Genomic DNA, 16,895 nt, shown 5'->3' on the forward strand with positions numbered 1-16,895 from the left:
TAGCTAAGCAGTCTAAATATATAATCTAATGGCTGAAAGAATGAGTAAAATACCAAGCAATGGCAAAAGATTCCTGTAATCCTTTTGCCATGAAATGCGCTGATGACCTTTTGTTCACAGGGGCGCCTAGCACATTTCCAGGAAAATGACTAAAAACGAAACTCATCGTGTTTTAGTTTCAGTTTAAAATCGAGGAACAATGTCCCATTATTGTGTCTCTCACACTCCTGCTGGGTATTTTTGACATTGTGAGAATGACTGTGCTGACTATCATTAGTGGTAGACTTCAGTCTGTGTCTGTTAAGCTGTGGTGGCACCTATTCTTGAAAATCATCCTGAAAAGTTGTGCTGTTATATAGCGCATAACCTTTTGACTTAAAAACAAAATAAACCAACAGATTGGTGTGATTTTTTTTATTCATTATCTTAACTTTCATTAAATGTTGCAACCATTCTTGCTGGATATTCTCACTAACAGTTTGTTTTCTTGACACTATCCTGCAGACGCTGGCTATTTCTCAAAACTCCAGTGAGTTTCGGATTTTCTTTTGACACAAAAGGTGCTCTTTGCTCCGCTCTTGTTTTCTTTCTTTCTTTCTTTAATGTTTAATGTCCGCTTTTATTAAGTCATCTATTCAGCACCTCCAATATTTAACTCAGCTCACCCCCGCCGCCCCCCGACTTTTGAAACTTCCTCAACAAATATTCCCCTCCTCCTCGTGTGACCTTCTCCGACACTATAAAAGTAATCACCCAGGATTTCTTCAGTCGGATTTTCTTGTGCGTTTTCGCTTTGGCTGTGCAGACATCTCTCTGAATTCCTCGCAGCTTTCTCCGCTCCCCCTCCAGGTAAGCTGGTTTCCTTCACAGAGAAGTCGAGGCACGGCAGTGTGCAGATTGCAGGTAGAGTGCAGGAGGCTGCTGATTTAGAATAACGGATCGAACGTGGAAAGAACAAAACAGTCCCGGGGATACCCCCAATGAATATGACAGTAATGTTGAGTGCGCACATTTTTGAACACATACTGAATAAGGCTCTGTGTGAAATGCATCACACAGAGCCTTATTCAGTGTGTGTTCAAAAATGTCTGAACGTTTTCTCTTTCTGTTCCCAGTGACAACAAAATATAATTAGCATTGAGCAAATGTATGCGTTTGTGAACTAACTTTGACGGTGTCTAACGATAAGATGACCGAGTTTTGTCGATACAGGGATGTTTTCTGTGCACCTGGTCAAATATAAATGTCTCAATATGTTATTTCTGTGAGTCAGACTGTTTAAACCCGATCATATGGAACAAAAACTTGCTTTTCGTATATTTAGATATATATACATACATATATACATACATACATACATATATATATACATACATACATACATACATATATACATACACACACATACACACACATATACATATATATATATATATATATATATATATATATATATATATACACACATATACATATATATATACACATATACATATATACACATATACATATATATATATATATATATACACATACACACATATACACACATATATATATATATATATATATATATATATATATATATATATATATATATATATATATATATATATATATATATATATATATATATATATATACATATATACACACACACACACACACACACACACACACACACACACACACAACCTTTTTAAACTGGTGATATGTTGACGATTTGTCACCTAGCGTAAAATGTGACGCTTTGGGAGTGAGAACGTGTTGTCTATCGCTAAACGACAATAGTATAAGTGACAGAACTGATCATATCAGCGCCACAGTTGAACTATGCAGCTGATGTTTTTGTTTGTCATTGTTATCCTGCTAGCATACTGTTACTGATATAAAGAGTGTCAGCCCCACAACTAAAGCAGACATCTTATCTGCACTTAATGTTAGTCTAAGAAGCCAAGTAAGATAGTGAGATAAGATAATTATAATAAAATGCAATAAACAAAAATATTCCTTAAAAAATAAAAAGAAACACCTCAGTGGTTGCTTGGACTCCTGCACCCACCACTTATCTAACTGCACTGACTTCACCTATTAAGAATAAGTCTATGAACCTGACCTTGCCACCATAGCCTTATCCCATCATTAAAGAAGCTGTTCAAATTGAAATCTGTCTCAGGTTTGAATGAGATAAAATGGCTCAATAAATTAAGACTTTCACTGTTGTTCAGCTACATTCACAAGTGCAGTTACCATATTGAACATCCCAAGTTGTTCAGAAATGTCTCTTGGAGCCATAATGAACTCAATAAGAAGAGGAAGTCAGGCATTTGGATTTTACAGAATAAAATTAATACGATTTAATAATTTTTCAGGATTTTTACTTATCAAACTCCTTCTGGAACATCAATATTTCAAAATACAGATCAATGTAAAGATGAAGGGAATAAAAACTAACTTAAATGAAAGGGACCTCTAACAGGACTCAGGAAGGAGCAGCCATCTGCAGCAACCAGTGGAGAGATGAGAGGGGAAGAAGGAGAGAAAAGAGACAAGGATAAAATGCATAATTCATTCTAATTTAATAAAACAGTCCTTGACGATAATTCCCTTCTAACTCTGTAGTATGCATAGTTTTTGCAGGTTCTGCCGGTTCATACTTTTGTGATCAGCAATGACTGATGCAGCTTACTGAGCAGTCCTATAAAACATAACGATATTAGCGGTGACTTTTTTCATATCAACATTTCTTCAGAGGATGTTCTTGGTCTCATTTGCTGAGATAAGGCAGATTATTTATGAAACTATTTCAATCTGCAATAATTGGACTGCAACTTATGATGGAATAAAGTACTAATTTGAATTAAATGTTCGGTCAAATGATGCTGAGAATGGTTATTAAAATTCTCTCTTCATCTGGGTTTTTCTACTTTAAGGGTGACAATGATTAACTATGAAGTGACCGTGTTTACTGGCAATCTGGCCTTGGCCTCCACTTTCAATAACGTCTACATTACACTGGTCGGGACAGATGGAGAGAGCAAACGCATTGATCTCACAAGCTGGAAACCATCTTTCTTCAGAGGGCAAGTGAGTCTGAAACCCCTCTGCATATTAAAACTATTTAAAACTACATGTGATGGGGATCTTTTGTTTTTATTTTTGTTTTGTTTTTTCCAGGTATCTCATTTTATTGTGTCCTGCCCCAAATCCCTTGGAAAGCTGGTGATGATAAAGTTAGACAAACAGAAAAGGTTTCTCCAAGACTCTTGGTATCCTGCCAAGGTGGAAGTGAAATCCCCTAAAAACAAAACCTACCACTTCCCCATCTACCACTGGATTACTGACAGTGAGGTCTATTGCTTCAGAGAGGGGACAGGTTTGTGGAAATGTGCTTGTCTTATTTATACGTTTCAATGACACCCAAAAAGATAACCAATAAAGAGGCAATAAAGGTGATCAAGCAAAACTGCAATGATACTATATTTTAAAAGATGATAATATACTATTTTTTATCTTTTTCAAATCTTTTATGAAGCTCTCAGAACCTTTGATGACAGCAACAGTCATCTTGGTGGGTGCAGTCGGCAGCAGGAACTTAAGCAGCGACAGAAAGTCTTTTGGTAAGAAATTAGAGTATTTTTACATTTTGCATCTTAACATTAAGTTGCCTGAAATCAAAATTTGGTGTATATTAATGAAATATGGAAACAAATAAATAGCACATAAAATCCACCAGGATTTATAAAAAATATCATGTAAAATTTAAGTGTGTTAGGTTTATATATAATCTTCATTGAGACTGCAGATACATTGGTAATTAGGCTCTCCACTCACCACTCTGTTATCGCTATCGTGCCCAGCTGGGATGTATATGCACAGGGGATACCGCACTGCATTAAGGCAAACAGCATTCAGTCTCTGCCCTATGATGTCCATTTTTCCTTGACCAAGACAGCAGAGATGAAATACACTGCAGTCACAGGGTGAAGTATTCATGTCCTGTTACACATCTCTTTTTATCTCTACACATCTAATGAAATTATAAGCATCATAATAAGTAATGTTTTTCTTTTCTAGACTGGTAGAGTTGGAACTGATTGAAATGGCTGAGTTAAAGAAAAACTGGACTCACATAGATGATATTAGTCATCTTTTATGCGCTCATCGAACTCAAGTAACAGGTAACAAATCATCAGAAGTTCATCTACTCAAACATTGCTCATACTTCACGATGTTATATAATAATAATAATAATAATAATAATAATAATAATAATAATACATTTTTTTTATTTATGAGCGCCTTTCAAGTCACCCAAGGACACTTTACAATAGGATAAAACACTTAGTAAAACAATGGCAGAATAAGAACAATAAAATAAAAGCACAAGATAAAATTAACAAACAGTGGATTCACAGTGAATATGCAGATTTGGACAGATGAGTTTTGAGTTGGGATTTAAACTGGGGGAGAGAACCAATGTTTCTTATTTCTGGGGGCAGAGAGTTCCACAGCCTGGGAGCAGAGCAGCTGAAAGCTCTGCTTCCCATGGTGGTGAGGCGGAAGGAAGATACAGTAAGCTGGATAGAAGAAGAAGAACGAAGTGAACGGGCAGAACAGGTGGTGGTTAACAGGTCAGAAAGGTAAGGAGGAGCGAGGTTATGAATGGCCTTGAAGGTGAGCAGAAGAAGTTTGAAAATTATCCGGAATTTCACAGGCAGCCAGTGAAGTTCCTGAAGAACAGGGGTGATGTGCTGGTAGGAGGGGGTTCTGGTGATAATGCGAGCAACAGAGTTCTGAACCAGTTGAAGCTTATGGAGGGATTTTTGGGGGAGACCATGCAAAAGAGAATTGCAGTAGTCAATACGGGAGGTAACAAGACTATGGACAAGAATGGACGTAGACTGGGTGGAAAGAGAAGGAAGCAATCTGTTAATGTTACGTAGATGGAAGTAGGCAGAATGGGTGAGATTATTGATGTGAGATTTATAGGAAAGTGAACTGTCTAGGATGACACCAAGGCTCTTAACCTGAGTAGAAGGGAAAACTGTGGAGTTATCGATGGTAAGTGAGAAATGGTTTGCCTTCAAAAGGTTGGATTTGGTGCCAATAAGGAGGATCTCAGTTTTATCCTCATTGAGCTTTAGAAAATTAGAGGTAAACCAGGATTTTAACTTGGATAGACATTCTGTAAGGGAAGAAGGTGGGAAGGAGGAATCAGGTTTGCAAGAGAGATATAACTGGGTGTCATCAGCAAAACAGTGAAACTGAAGATCAAATTTGCGGAAGATGGTACCTAGAGGGAGGATGTATATTATAAAGAGAAGAGGGCCTAAAACTGAGCCTTGGGGTACACCAGAGGTGACGGGGAATAGACGAGAGCGGAATGATCTTAGTTGAATAAACTGGGAACGGTCGAGGAGATATGATTGAAACCAGGCGAGGGGTGTGTCAGAGATGCCGAGAGAGGAAAGTCTGCTTAGAAGGACAGAGTGAGAAATGGTGTCAAAGGCTGAGCTCAGATCTAAAAGGACGAGAATGGTGAGAAGACCAGAGTCAGCTCCAATTAGAAGATCGTTAGTGACTTTAAGTAGAGCAGTTTCGGTACTGTGACATGAGCGAAAACCAGATTGAAATCTCTCGTTGATGTTATTATTAACCAGGTGTAAATGAAGTTGAGCTGCAACCACTTTTTCGAGTATCTTAGAAATGAAGGGTAGATTGGAAATCGGACGGAGGTTGCTAAAGTTGTTAGGATCTAAAGAAGGTTTTTTCAGTATAGGAGTGACTAGAGCAGTCTTCAATAAGGAGGGAACGATACCGGTGGTGTGAGAAGAGTGAATGATAGCAGAAATGAGTGGGAGTAAAGAAGAGAGGCAGGATTTCACAAGCCCCGTGGGCATGGGGTCAAGATGACATGTGGCAGGCTTTGATTTACATATGAACTCGGAAATATCAGATAAATCAGGAAGATGAAAAGTGGAAAACGGCTCAAAAAGGAGAAAAGGTTCTGGAGAGGGCGTAGACACAACATTTGATCTGAGTTGCTGGTGGATGTTATTGATTTTCCTAGTCCTGAACAGCATCAAGGAGTTGCAGGTTTCAGAGGAATAGAAGTGCGGTGGTAAAGCGTTGGGGGAATGAATTAGTTTGTTGAGAACTGAAAACAGAGTCCTTGTATTACCCTCATAAGAACTGATAATACCAGAGTAGAAGCTTTGTTTGGCCTTGTTGATGGAGTCTTTATACTGAAGTACGTGGTATTTATAGATTTCTGAATCAACAGTTAAACCAGATTTCTTATATTTACGCTCTAGCTGCCGAGCTTTGGCCTTCAGAGCTCGGAGGTCAGAGGTAAACCAGGGAGCAGAGCGAGTGAAGGAAACAGAGTGGGTTTTTACAGGAGCCAGAGAATCAAGGACAGTGCATAGACAATTATTATAATATAACAACAAATCATAAGGAGTAGAATAGAAGTCCGGAATCTGAACATTGTCCAAACTGGTAGTGAGAATGTCCATATCAATGTTCTTGATGTTGTGGAACGAGATGAGACGGGTTGGCTTGGTAGAAGAGCAGCAGAGAGTGAGGTTAAATGAAAGGAGGAAGTGGTCAGTTATGGGGATTTCAGTAGCAGAAAGATTCGAGGGAGTAAGACCAGAACAGCAGACCAAGTCCAGGGTGTGTCCTTTAGAGTGAGTGGGAAAGTTGATAAATTGTTTAAATTCAGAGCCTTTGAGACAGGAGGAAAAGTCTCTGGTGAGCAGAAGGTCATTATTGTCCATGTGAATGTTGAAATCTCCCACCAAGATCACATTTGGGGAGAGAGATGAAAGATGGGTTAGTAGATTAGCAAAGTCACTGAGGAAGACAGGGTTAGGTTTGGGGGGGCGGTATACAGTAGCTATGATGGTGGGAATGGGTCCAGTCAGCTCACATGCAAGGACCTCTAGAGAACTAAAGGTATCAACGTTAACTGGCAGGACTTTCAAGTGCTGGCGAAAAAGGATTGCGAGACCACCCCCACAACCTGAGCAGCAGGGTTTAGAAAAGTAAACAAACCCCAGAGGAGCAGATTCGTTTAGCTGAGAAAAGTCATCAGGTTGTTGCCAGGTTTCAGTTAAGCAGAAAAAGTCAAACTTACGGTCAGATAGGAGGTCTTGGGTGAGAGGTCCCTTACTTGTCAACGAACGAATGTTTAGAAGACCGAAGTTGAGTGGAGTATCTTCTTTTGTGCTAATCGCGGTGGGCGCCCTGGGCAGGTGGGCTAGAGATCGATGGTTGACAGCCCGATCAGGGTTCCTGCGAGGGCAGCGAGTAGCAGACCAGAACGATTTAGTTCCAATGGAGTTATGGAAAATCCTGCGGGACCCGCGATGGATGTATCTCCGGCAAGGCTGGAAAGTGATGCCGGGTGGTAGTGGAGCTCCGCCGGCGACGGGAGCGATAGCTGCCCGCGAAGGCGCAGGAGCTCAGCGGCTGTATAGCGGAGCAGTCCAGCCGTAGGATGGTAGACGAGCATCAGGAGAATCCAAAATAGTGCCGACCAGCTCAGGAACATCTTGGTCCACATCTTCGATTATGTGGAGGAAAAGGAGCCGAGCCGGCCGGAGAAACGAACAGGTAGGCTAAAATAGCTCAAACAGTTAAGCTAGTGCAGCTCACTGAGAAGAAGACGTGAGAACACATTCAGCTGAAATAACAGAAGTTGAGGACAAGCGTTGCAAGTCAATCCCTGGCAGAGATCGATCTGGTCCTGAGTGTGAATGTTCCTGTTCATTCAAATCTGAATCCAAATAATCCAATTAATCCAAATAAATCCAAATAATCGAAAAATGTACCAGTGAGTACACCGGAAATCAAATATATTCAACTACACTTAAAAACAAGAATGGTTTCTAGTCTGTTTCTTGTGTTGATTTTTGGACTCTTAGTCAATGTATGTCAGTTTCCTGTTTATTATTCTAGTGTTTGAACTTTTTGATCATTTTTAGTCTTTTTCAGTTGTGCTTTTATCATACAAGTAAATCTGAGCATTAGTTCTTGTTGTATTTTTTGACTTCCTGTTCACAGTTCAGTTTAAAATGAGCTTTGAGTACAAACCTAGATTGCTCTACTGTTAAAATATTAGTTTTGAATTCCTTATTTGTATAGCCTGAGAAATGAATAACCTCACAGGACACAATTACTGGGGTTCTTAATATGCAGTCTTTTGTTTTCGGTGAAGACAGAATAATCAAAAATGGACCAGAGAAATAAAAGAGGTAAAATAAATGAAAGATATACAAAGAAGAAATATGGCAGTGGCCTCTGGATTCCACAGCAATATTTCAGCTCACCTGGATACTGGAGAACACATATGATATCACAACTTATCCCCTACACACAGAAAATAGCCGCCCTAAGGTGCACGTGCAGGTCCTTTGCATCATTGATTTCTTGCCAATGATATCACCTTTTTGTAAAAAACAGTAATTCCCAAGATGCATTTTTTCTAAGTTTTGTTAAAACTGCAGTAAACTCTTAATCACTGCCCCCTGGTGACCAAAATATGCAATGACACAAATCACCAAAATGAACAAATTAAAGTGCACACTACATGCAGAAAACAGGAAACTGTGTAAACAATGAAATTAAACTACTCAATAACATTTTTGTTTTAACATAAATATAAACAAAGAACATACATTCAAAGAAATTTTTAGAGCTCTTTTTTCACCTTAAACTGATATTTTTTTTAACTAAAGTAGAAAATATTATTATCAGTATACTTGTACACTTGGCTACATTTGTATTAAACCACAGTTTATTGTTTGAGTTTGTAATCTTTTGAGTGTTCAGCTCCCTCAGTGTGTTATTATCCGCCCCTCCTCTGCCTTCTGTTCATCCTCAGACTCTTCATGTTTATTTTATTCTGTACTTGATGCCATCTGAATTCAGGTTTGGGTTGTTCCTTTTTTTTATTTTGTTTTCATTTGTGTCCAACATCAGTTTGACTTCCTGCATATGCTTTGTGTTAGTTTTCACTTGTTATGTGTGTTTATGTGTGTGCTTGTGCATAAATAGGCCTGACCTCCCTGTAGACTTTGCTGGATCATCTGCTGTTAATCCTCTGTGCGTTTCTTTGCATGTGATTTTGAAGTTACCTCTATCTTCATCTTAATGCAGTGATCTGTGCAATCCATCCTTTTCTGACTGTGAACTATGGTTTCAGAGTTGGAAGTTCCAATTCTGAGCCCAACCCCTTTGTACTAAGCTGTAGACCACCCCAGTGCAACTTAGTGTTTGTTGCAGCTAGAAGTTTTTTAACAACAGACAAAGGTTTTTGGAGATCAAAAAACTTCCTTCAGGGAAATCCCCAATTGTCCCTGTGTCATCGGAGATTTCTGGGCACTATGTTGTCTTTAGGTAGGATCAAAAAGTTGATTCTGTTCATCTGGACGTAGCGTTTTCAGTGGGAGAAATGTTTCATCACCCATCCAAGTGACTTCTTCAGGCTCAGCTGACTGCAGATTTTCACAAACTTATAAACAGTACTTTTGCACCGCGACTGTTCATTAAGTGGTCATGACAATTTGCATAGTAATGATCATGATCAAGGAACTGAGTCAGCCCATTGTTCATTCAGTGGTGCTAGTTTCAGTTATTGTGCAAATGTACTGTTTATTTGGGGAAACCTGCAGTCAGCTGAGACTGAAGAAGTTATTTTGATGAGTGGTTAAACGTTTCTCCCACTGAAAACGCTATGAACAGATGAACAGAATCAACCTTTTGGGGATGATATAGCATGCATCAAGACTCTTTAGGTGGTGATTCCTGTATTCCAAAATCAAGTAAAAATATTATTTTTACAGACTTTGTTCATAAACATTGGAAGGAAGACTCTTTATTTGGCTACCAGTTTCTCAATGGTGTCAACCCCATGTTGATCCGATGCTGTAAAGCACTCCCAAAGAACTTTCCTGTCACTGGTGACATGGTCTCTCTCCATGGTCGGGGAAGTCTGGCAGACGAAATGATGGTAAGTGTTTAATTCTCTTGAACTAATGATGACTGGCTGATCTTACTGGTACATTCGCTTCATAATTGTAATATTCAAACTGCATGCATGACATAAAATCATCAGTAATGCTTTCTGGAATTCCAAACAGAAGGGCAACATCTTCCTGTGTGACTACAAGCTTTTGGATGGAGTGCAACCAAACACCATCAACAAAAAGAAGCAGTATCTGATGGCTCCTCTTATTCTGCTTCAGAAAACCCCTGATAATAAGCTGATGCCAATTGCTATTCAGGTGAGTTCAACACTCAATAATACTAATGCTTGACAAAGTTGACAAAGTCAAAGGGTGCATCTTTCATCATCTTACAGTGCTGTGATTCCATTCCCCAACTCCCTGAACAGCAATCATGGCTGTAATTCAGTGGTCACGACACTTTGCATATTAATGATCAAGAAACTGACCTCACAGCCCATTGTTAGTCAGTGGTGCTAGTTTCAGTCATTGTGCAAATGTACTGTTTATAAAGTTGGGGAAACCTGCAGTGACTGAAGAAGTCACTTGGATGAGTGATGAAATGTTTTTTCAGACCTGAATGATTTAGCATGCATCAAGAGGGCACACTTTCTTCTTAAGATGCAAAAAAACCCATAAAAGGCAAAGCAAAAAAGAACACAAATGGATTTCTAAAAAGAAACAGAACACACGGCAGAAAACTAAACAGCAGCAATGTTTGTAGCATTATTGAAATTGGGCTAGCTGGCATATAATGGTTTGCTACGTGGTGGCTACCTATAGACCTATGGTTAGAAAAATATAAACAATAGCACAGTGAGGATGGAGGATGAGCATCAGCTCCCCCCCCCCCCCCCCCCCCAAAAAAAAAAAACCAAAAAAAAAAAAAAAACCAAAAAAAGGCAATGTGAGGGTCCCCGATTTCCCTGCTGGGAGAAGATACTGAACATTGCCTAAATTTGAGTCAAGAGAACATCTGAGATTATCCATGCCCAACCCAAGGTTAGCCAGTAATATCTAACTACTACATATTTTGGATGAGAAATTGAAAAATTGCTGATCCTGAGCTCTGACTCTTCTCTGAAGCATTCAGATATTTGGTGTATTGGTAAACTGTTAGCCCATTGACTGTAGTTACATCATAAGGTTTTAAAAACTGAGCTTGAACATGTGCTGCATATAAATGATGCTAATAAAAAACCAGAGAGGTTGCCAATTACCCCAATGATGAGGCTTCTTTATATTAAATAAAACAAGATACAAAGTGTTACAGCACATTAAAAAGAGCAGCCTGAATGAATGCATTAAGACCTTGGGCCCAGAAGTAGGGAAACTTACAGAATCAAGGGGATAAACACCACATCTTACTGAGACACATATTTCTGAGAATATAAGCATCCGCAGGAAGTTTCTACAAAAGCATGAGCAGAATCAATCAGCTACAGTGTAACCAATACAGACTGAGGAAGCAGCGGCGTAAACATGACTCCTACCTGTGACAGCTATGGAAGCCACATGAGCAGAGACCTGGATGTATAGGGCAACAGGTAAGTAAGAGAGGGATGCTCAGATAGCAGCTATTTATAATGTGACTGCATAATTTAATTGGCCATCAAAGAAGCAATCAGCAATACATTATTAAACGAAAAATTAATTCTGCTAAACTCAAACAGTATGGGATGAGTTTAACTATCATATGGACATATGCCAAGCGTCCGGAGCGGGACACAGACAAAAACACTTAACCCTCTGAGTCAAGACCCAGGAACATGACAAAACTCACCTAAATAAGTAACCAAAATATGGTTATTCATCAAATAATGAGGATAATAGATCAAATGCAATGAATTAAAAGCATATCTCTTCCTTCTTCTTCAGCTAAAGCAGAAACCAGCAAAGGACAACCCAATCTTCCTTCCTACTGATTCTGAGTATGACTGGTTGATGGCCAAAATCTTTGTGAGAAGTGCAGATTTCAACTTCTATGAAGTCAGTGTTCACCTGCTACACACACACCTGCTGGCTGAGGTTTTTACAGTCTCACTGCTGCGTAACCTGCCCATGGTGCATCCACTGTACAAGGTAACTGAGGCTAAACAGTCTAAGTCTTTTGTGCCTTGGAGTTGAATATAGCACTAACTAGTGCCAGTCAATTTCTCAAAAAGGAAAAGATGTGGAAAGTCAATGCAGCAGCACTAATGTAGTGTCCAGTTCCTCTGGCTCATCACTTCTCCATCACTCTGCTTAACAGTTAGTACAAGGTCTTTGTGCTGACAATGCACAGCACCACATTTTGTCAAATGTGGTGCTGTGCATTTTCATCAAACATCTTTACTTTAGTCTCATTTCATTTGTCCAAAGAACATTATAAAAATAACTCAAATTGAGAAAAAAAAATCAGGAACTCTCAAACAGCCAGAGGGAGAACACAAGACACCAGAGACAAAAGACCACCAAAATAAAATGGGAAAAAACCGAATGCATGAACAGAAACATAGACTTGAAACAAAAACAGAAAGATAAACAAACACTGAGACGAGAGTGACTTCACAAGAATGCACAAGGAACACGGGAGGCATTATAACAGAAATATGAGATCGAATATAAAAAAAACTAAGACCTGGATAACAAAACTGAGAAGTCCAGAGAAAACAAACAGGAAACACAGAGCTGTAATAAAGGACTGAACTAAAAAGAATTGCGACTATACTGAGACCAGAAATCAATACAGAATCCTAAAACAAAGATAATCCAAAATACAATGCTTAAACAAAATTCAAAAACATCTCTCAAAACCTTGAATCCTAGACAGAGGGACCGTGACACCCGTAGTCTGAGGTGTAGCTCTTGGCTTTGTGCATTTCATCAGCAGCAACTGGGTGCCACTGGCCCTCTTAATTCTTATTAAGGGGTAACAGTGTAGTAAGAATTTCACAAGACTGCATAGAAACCTGTTTAAACATTCTTTTTCACATGACTGCATTGAAATCATCAAATAAGCAAGGAAAAAGTAATTTTCTTACTAATAAATTTCTCCCTTTCTGCCAGCTTCTGATGCCTCACACTCGCTACACACTTCAGATTAACGTCTTAGCTCGGCAACTTCTAATATCTAAGACGGGAGTTTTGACTCGGGTACGAAAAGACCAACACACTGAACAGACCAAAACCTAAACAACATTTTCTTTTTTACTATTGTGTACAGTATTTGCTTCTCACTTGTATTTGTTGTATCTGTTCTCTAGTATGCAGCTTCTGGTGGAAAGGGTGTAATCACAATCCTGCAGAAATCGTTATCCTCCCTGACCTACAGCTCCCTCTGTATCCCAGATGATATTGCAGAACGTGGGCTGAAAGATGTACCAAATTTCTACTACAGGGATGATGGATTGAAGCTTTGGGAAATCATCTTCAGGTTCTCTAATTCTCCCTCTGAGTGCTTACTCGGGTCAACTTTATTTTTAGCGTTTTCCATTAGGTGGTATACCAGATACTTTGTTTAGTACCTACTCGGCTGGCGTTCCAAGCAAGCTGAGTTGATCTAAAAATGTGACATCAGTAGACTGCAAAAATCAAAACTTCCATATTTGAAACCTGGAAATGAGGGAAAGGGCAACACAAAACCCAACACCGTGGTTTCCTCAGTCTGACAAAAAGAAAAGTCAGAGGGGCAGTATACCATCGCCTTGACATCCTCCATTGCTTTGTTTGTGTTGAATACATATTACATAATGGGAGCTTCTGCCACATTGCTTACCCCCCACCCACACACTGTACTCATTTGCGAAGGAAAATGACCAAGACAGAGTAGAGTCAAGTCGGTAAAAGTGGAAAAGAGGTATTAGTCTAATTATCAGGTTAGGCCTAATTGGTCAGTTTGTGGAGCAGTGAGGGGAAAAACTCACTTTTTTTCAAATAAAAAGCCTTATCAGGATGCTCATGTGTTAAATTTAGGTCAAACAGTTTATTACAGTATGGTGGTAAATATAGAGCTATGTCTAGAAATATATGGAGTGTAACAACATTTTTATAATATTGTCTTACTACACCACAGCAATGGATTTTAAATCAGTCCGTCAAGATGTGCAGACTTTCAGCTTTAACTCTAGGGGTTAAGCACAAAGTATTGAACTAGCTGTTTATACATATTTTATACATGTTTAAACATAGTAACTTGTTGTCAGGGGCTTAAAATTAATTTGAATAACTTAATTTTAAACACAGGTGCAGATTTTAATGCTTGGGTCCTTTGCTGCCAATGACTGCCTGAAGATGAAAAGCCATGGAGATCACCAAATGCTACGCTTTCTCCTTGAGATGCTCAGGCCTTTACCACAGTCATCTTTAGTTGCTTCTTGTTTGTAGGTCTGTCTACATTCACTTTTGTCTTCAGTAACTAAAAAAGCATGCGCTGTTGGCTTAGGATCAGGCGAAGGCTGTGGTTAAGGAAGAAAATCTAATTTCTTTAGCTTAAAATAGTTCTGGGTTTCTTTTGTGATTATCTATTTACACTGTGAAACTGTCTGATCAGTTTTGCAGCATTTAGCTAAATCTGAGCAGCAAGCACAGCTTTATACATTTCCCAACTCATTCTGGTACTTCTGTCAGCAGTCTTATCATAAATACTAGTGCTCTGGTTCGGTTGGCACCAAGGTTATTATTGTTAACGAATACTAACGAAATAACAAAAACTAGAAGTGAAAAAACATTTTCGTTAATGGAAATAAAACTAAAAACGAGACTTTGCGAAAAAAAGGAAAACTAACTAAAACTGTAATGAGTGTTCACAAAACTAACTAAAATTAATTGAATTTATAGCAAAAATGTGTTTAGTTTTCATTGATGTGTGTGTGTCATACAATAGTCAAGGGTGAAAATGAAGTTTAGTTTCCAGGTTTTTCTCTTGCTGTGTCTCATTATGCCAGCAGGTGGCAAGTACGCTAGTCGAATCGTCTGTGTTGCTGCTCCGTCCACGCGCAGAATCATGTCAGGAAAAGTCAGGAGAAAGCGCAGAGGTCCAATTTGCGATTACTTTGAATATGACTGTGTTTTGGATAAAGCAAGTGTCTTGTAGTGGAAAGAGACAAATTATGAGGGACATTTCTAAAAGGAAAAAAATCCCACAAACCTTAAACTGCACTTGAAAAGCTCGCACAAGAAGGCTAACCTAGCTTACCTTGAGAAGGTAAGGGAGCACACTCAACCCTAATCCCCAGAAACAGAATCTAACCCCAGGCAAGGCAGTGTGATGCATCCCAAGACAACAGGACGGGGATATCTACACAACTGTGTGAGCCTTCAAGAAGTTTATCAATTCACTTGAACCAAAATTATGAACACCCGGTGCTGCAAGAGTTAATAGTCTCAATGGGGCCAATATATACCTTTTATAGTTGCCTGGTATCAATGGTTGTTCATCTGCCCTAATTTATTTATTTATTTATTTATGGGAATGTGAGTTGTCTGTCTCTGCGTGTTAGCCCTGCGACAGACAGGCGAACTGTCCAGGGTGCAGGGTATGGTAGCTGGAATAGCAACATACCCAAGGATAAGCAGAAGAGCATGACTGATATGATGAAACTGGGATTTTGTTTCACTTAATTATTGCAAACACAGCTAAAACTATAACTGAAACTAATCAAAACTAAACTGAAACTAAGGATTAAAAAAAAAAAAAAAAACGAAGCTAGCAAACAATTGGTAAAAACTAATTAAAACTGATATAAAATTGAAAATCTGAAGTCAAAACTAAATAAAAATAAAAACTAATGAAAATTGCAAAACTATTAAAACCCTGGTTGGCACCCATAAATGCCCATGCTACAACGCTGTCAATCAATCAATCAATCAATCAATCAATCAATCAATCAAGGCTTTATTCGCCAGGTGCAAGTTGCCCCGCAGTGAAATGGGACCCCCCCTCCCCCGACCTTACACACACAACACAGACATCACATGGGGATACAGGTCGGAGATCGGTAGCGTTACAGAAAAAACACTGAAATATACACTACAATGGGAAAGTACAAGAGGAAAAAAAGAGACCTCTACTCATGCTGGGCTCCTGTGGGAGGAAAAAAACCCAAAAAAAACTCCTCTGCACAAAAAAGCACATGAATGTCCATGTGCAAAACATTATGGAACATGTGACAAACCACAGGGTCGGGTGGGGGGTGAGGAGTAATCTGAAGCAAACACAGCAGCCATCCTGCCCAGCCCTACCATTCCAGCTCAGACCCGCCGTGTTCCCAGGAGGGAACAAGCATCGAAGGCGTTTGGAAAGGGAGGGGGGATGAGTGTGTGCATATCAGTGTATATGTATGTGTGTGCGTGTCCAGAGTTCAGCTGAGACAGTGTCCTTCGCCCTGCCAGGCTAAGTAAACAGTCTTCCAGCCAACCCAGGTGGCCTTGCATGGACTGGGAAGAACAGTCTAAACACAGTCATTATCAGGGTGTTTTTGTTTGGCTCCAGCCTTGAGACTGCAGCTGGCGCCGAAAGGGTATCCGCATGAAGTGATGGTGTTTTTTACTTTAGTGCGAACAACTCATATGAATTTCAAAGCTGTTCTAACAGTCCAACACTGGTCTCTCAATCTCCCGTTGGAGAGCCATGAGCTTCTCTATGATGTTATCAAACTTGCTCTCCTTGATGTTGTCATTCTTGTGCTCAAAGAGCCAATTCTGAGAACTCACGACCACAGTGAGCTTCTCCAAGATGTGATCCAATTTGCGCTCAGAGGTGCTATTCCGAGCGAGCCCCTCCAAGATGTAATCCAGTTTGCACTCAGAGATCTTATTGTGAGTATTCACGGCAGCCGTAAGCTTCTCCAAGATCTTATCCATGCTGCACTCAATGAGCCCATTTTGAGAAACTCACAC

General features: G+C 39.4%; 1 protein-coding gene and 1 long non-coding RNA gene across 2 annotated transcripts in view; one reads left to right on the forward strand and one right to left on the reverse strand.

The window, feature by feature from the left end:
• The first annotated feature begins 718 nt into the window (after window positions 1–718).
• Window positions 719–16,895, forward strand: part of LOC120743559 (polyunsaturated fatty acid lipoxygenase ALOX15B-like) — a 28,351-nt gene continuing 12,174 nt past the window's right edge. Inside the window, exons 1-11 of the mRNA XM_040047218.1 lie at window positions 719–849; window positions 2,934–3,087; window positions 3,178–3,376; window positions 3,536–3,620; window positions 3,861–3,983; window positions 4,078–4,181; window positions 9,855–10,021; window positions 10,152–10,295; window positions 11,895–12,098; window positions 13,065–13,151; window positions 13,262–13,431. Coding sequence (XP_039903152.1) covers window positions 2,941–3,087; window positions 3,178–3,376; window positions 3,536–3,620; window positions 3,861–3,983; window positions 4,078–4,181; window positions 9,855–10,021; window positions 10,152–10,295; window positions 11,895–12,098; window positions 13,065–13,151; window positions 13,262–13,431 — 1,430 coding nt within the window. The 5' untranslated portion in view covers window positions 719–849; window positions 2,934–2,940. The remainder of the gene's footprint in view (window positions 850–2,933; window positions 3,088–3,177; window positions 3,377–3,535; window positions 3,621–3,860; window positions 3,984–4,077; window positions 4,182–9,854; window positions 10,022–10,151; window positions 10,296–11,894; window positions 12,099–13,064; window positions 13,152–13,261; window positions 13,432–16,895) is intronic.
• The window catches only part of LOC120743562, a 30,200-nt gene continuing 15,490 nt past the window's right edge, over window positions 2,186–16,895 (reverse strand). The window contains exons 3-4 of the long non-coding RNA XR_005698231.1: window positions 10,150–10,241; window positions 2,186–2,196 (exon numbers count right to left, since the gene is read on the reverse strand). This is a non-coding gene — a long non-coding RNA (uncharacterized LOC120743562). The remainder of the gene's footprint in view (window positions 2,197–10,149; window positions 10,242–16,895) is intronic.

This window comes from Simochromis diagramma, unplaced genomic scaffold (genome assembly GCF_900408965.1).
Source record: "Simochromis diagramma unplaced genomic scaffold, fSimDia1.1 OVJJ01000185.1, whole genome shotgun sequence".
Lineage (NCBI taxonomy): Eukaryota > Metazoa > Chordata > Actinopteri > Cichliformes > Cichlidae > Simochromis > Simochromis diagramma.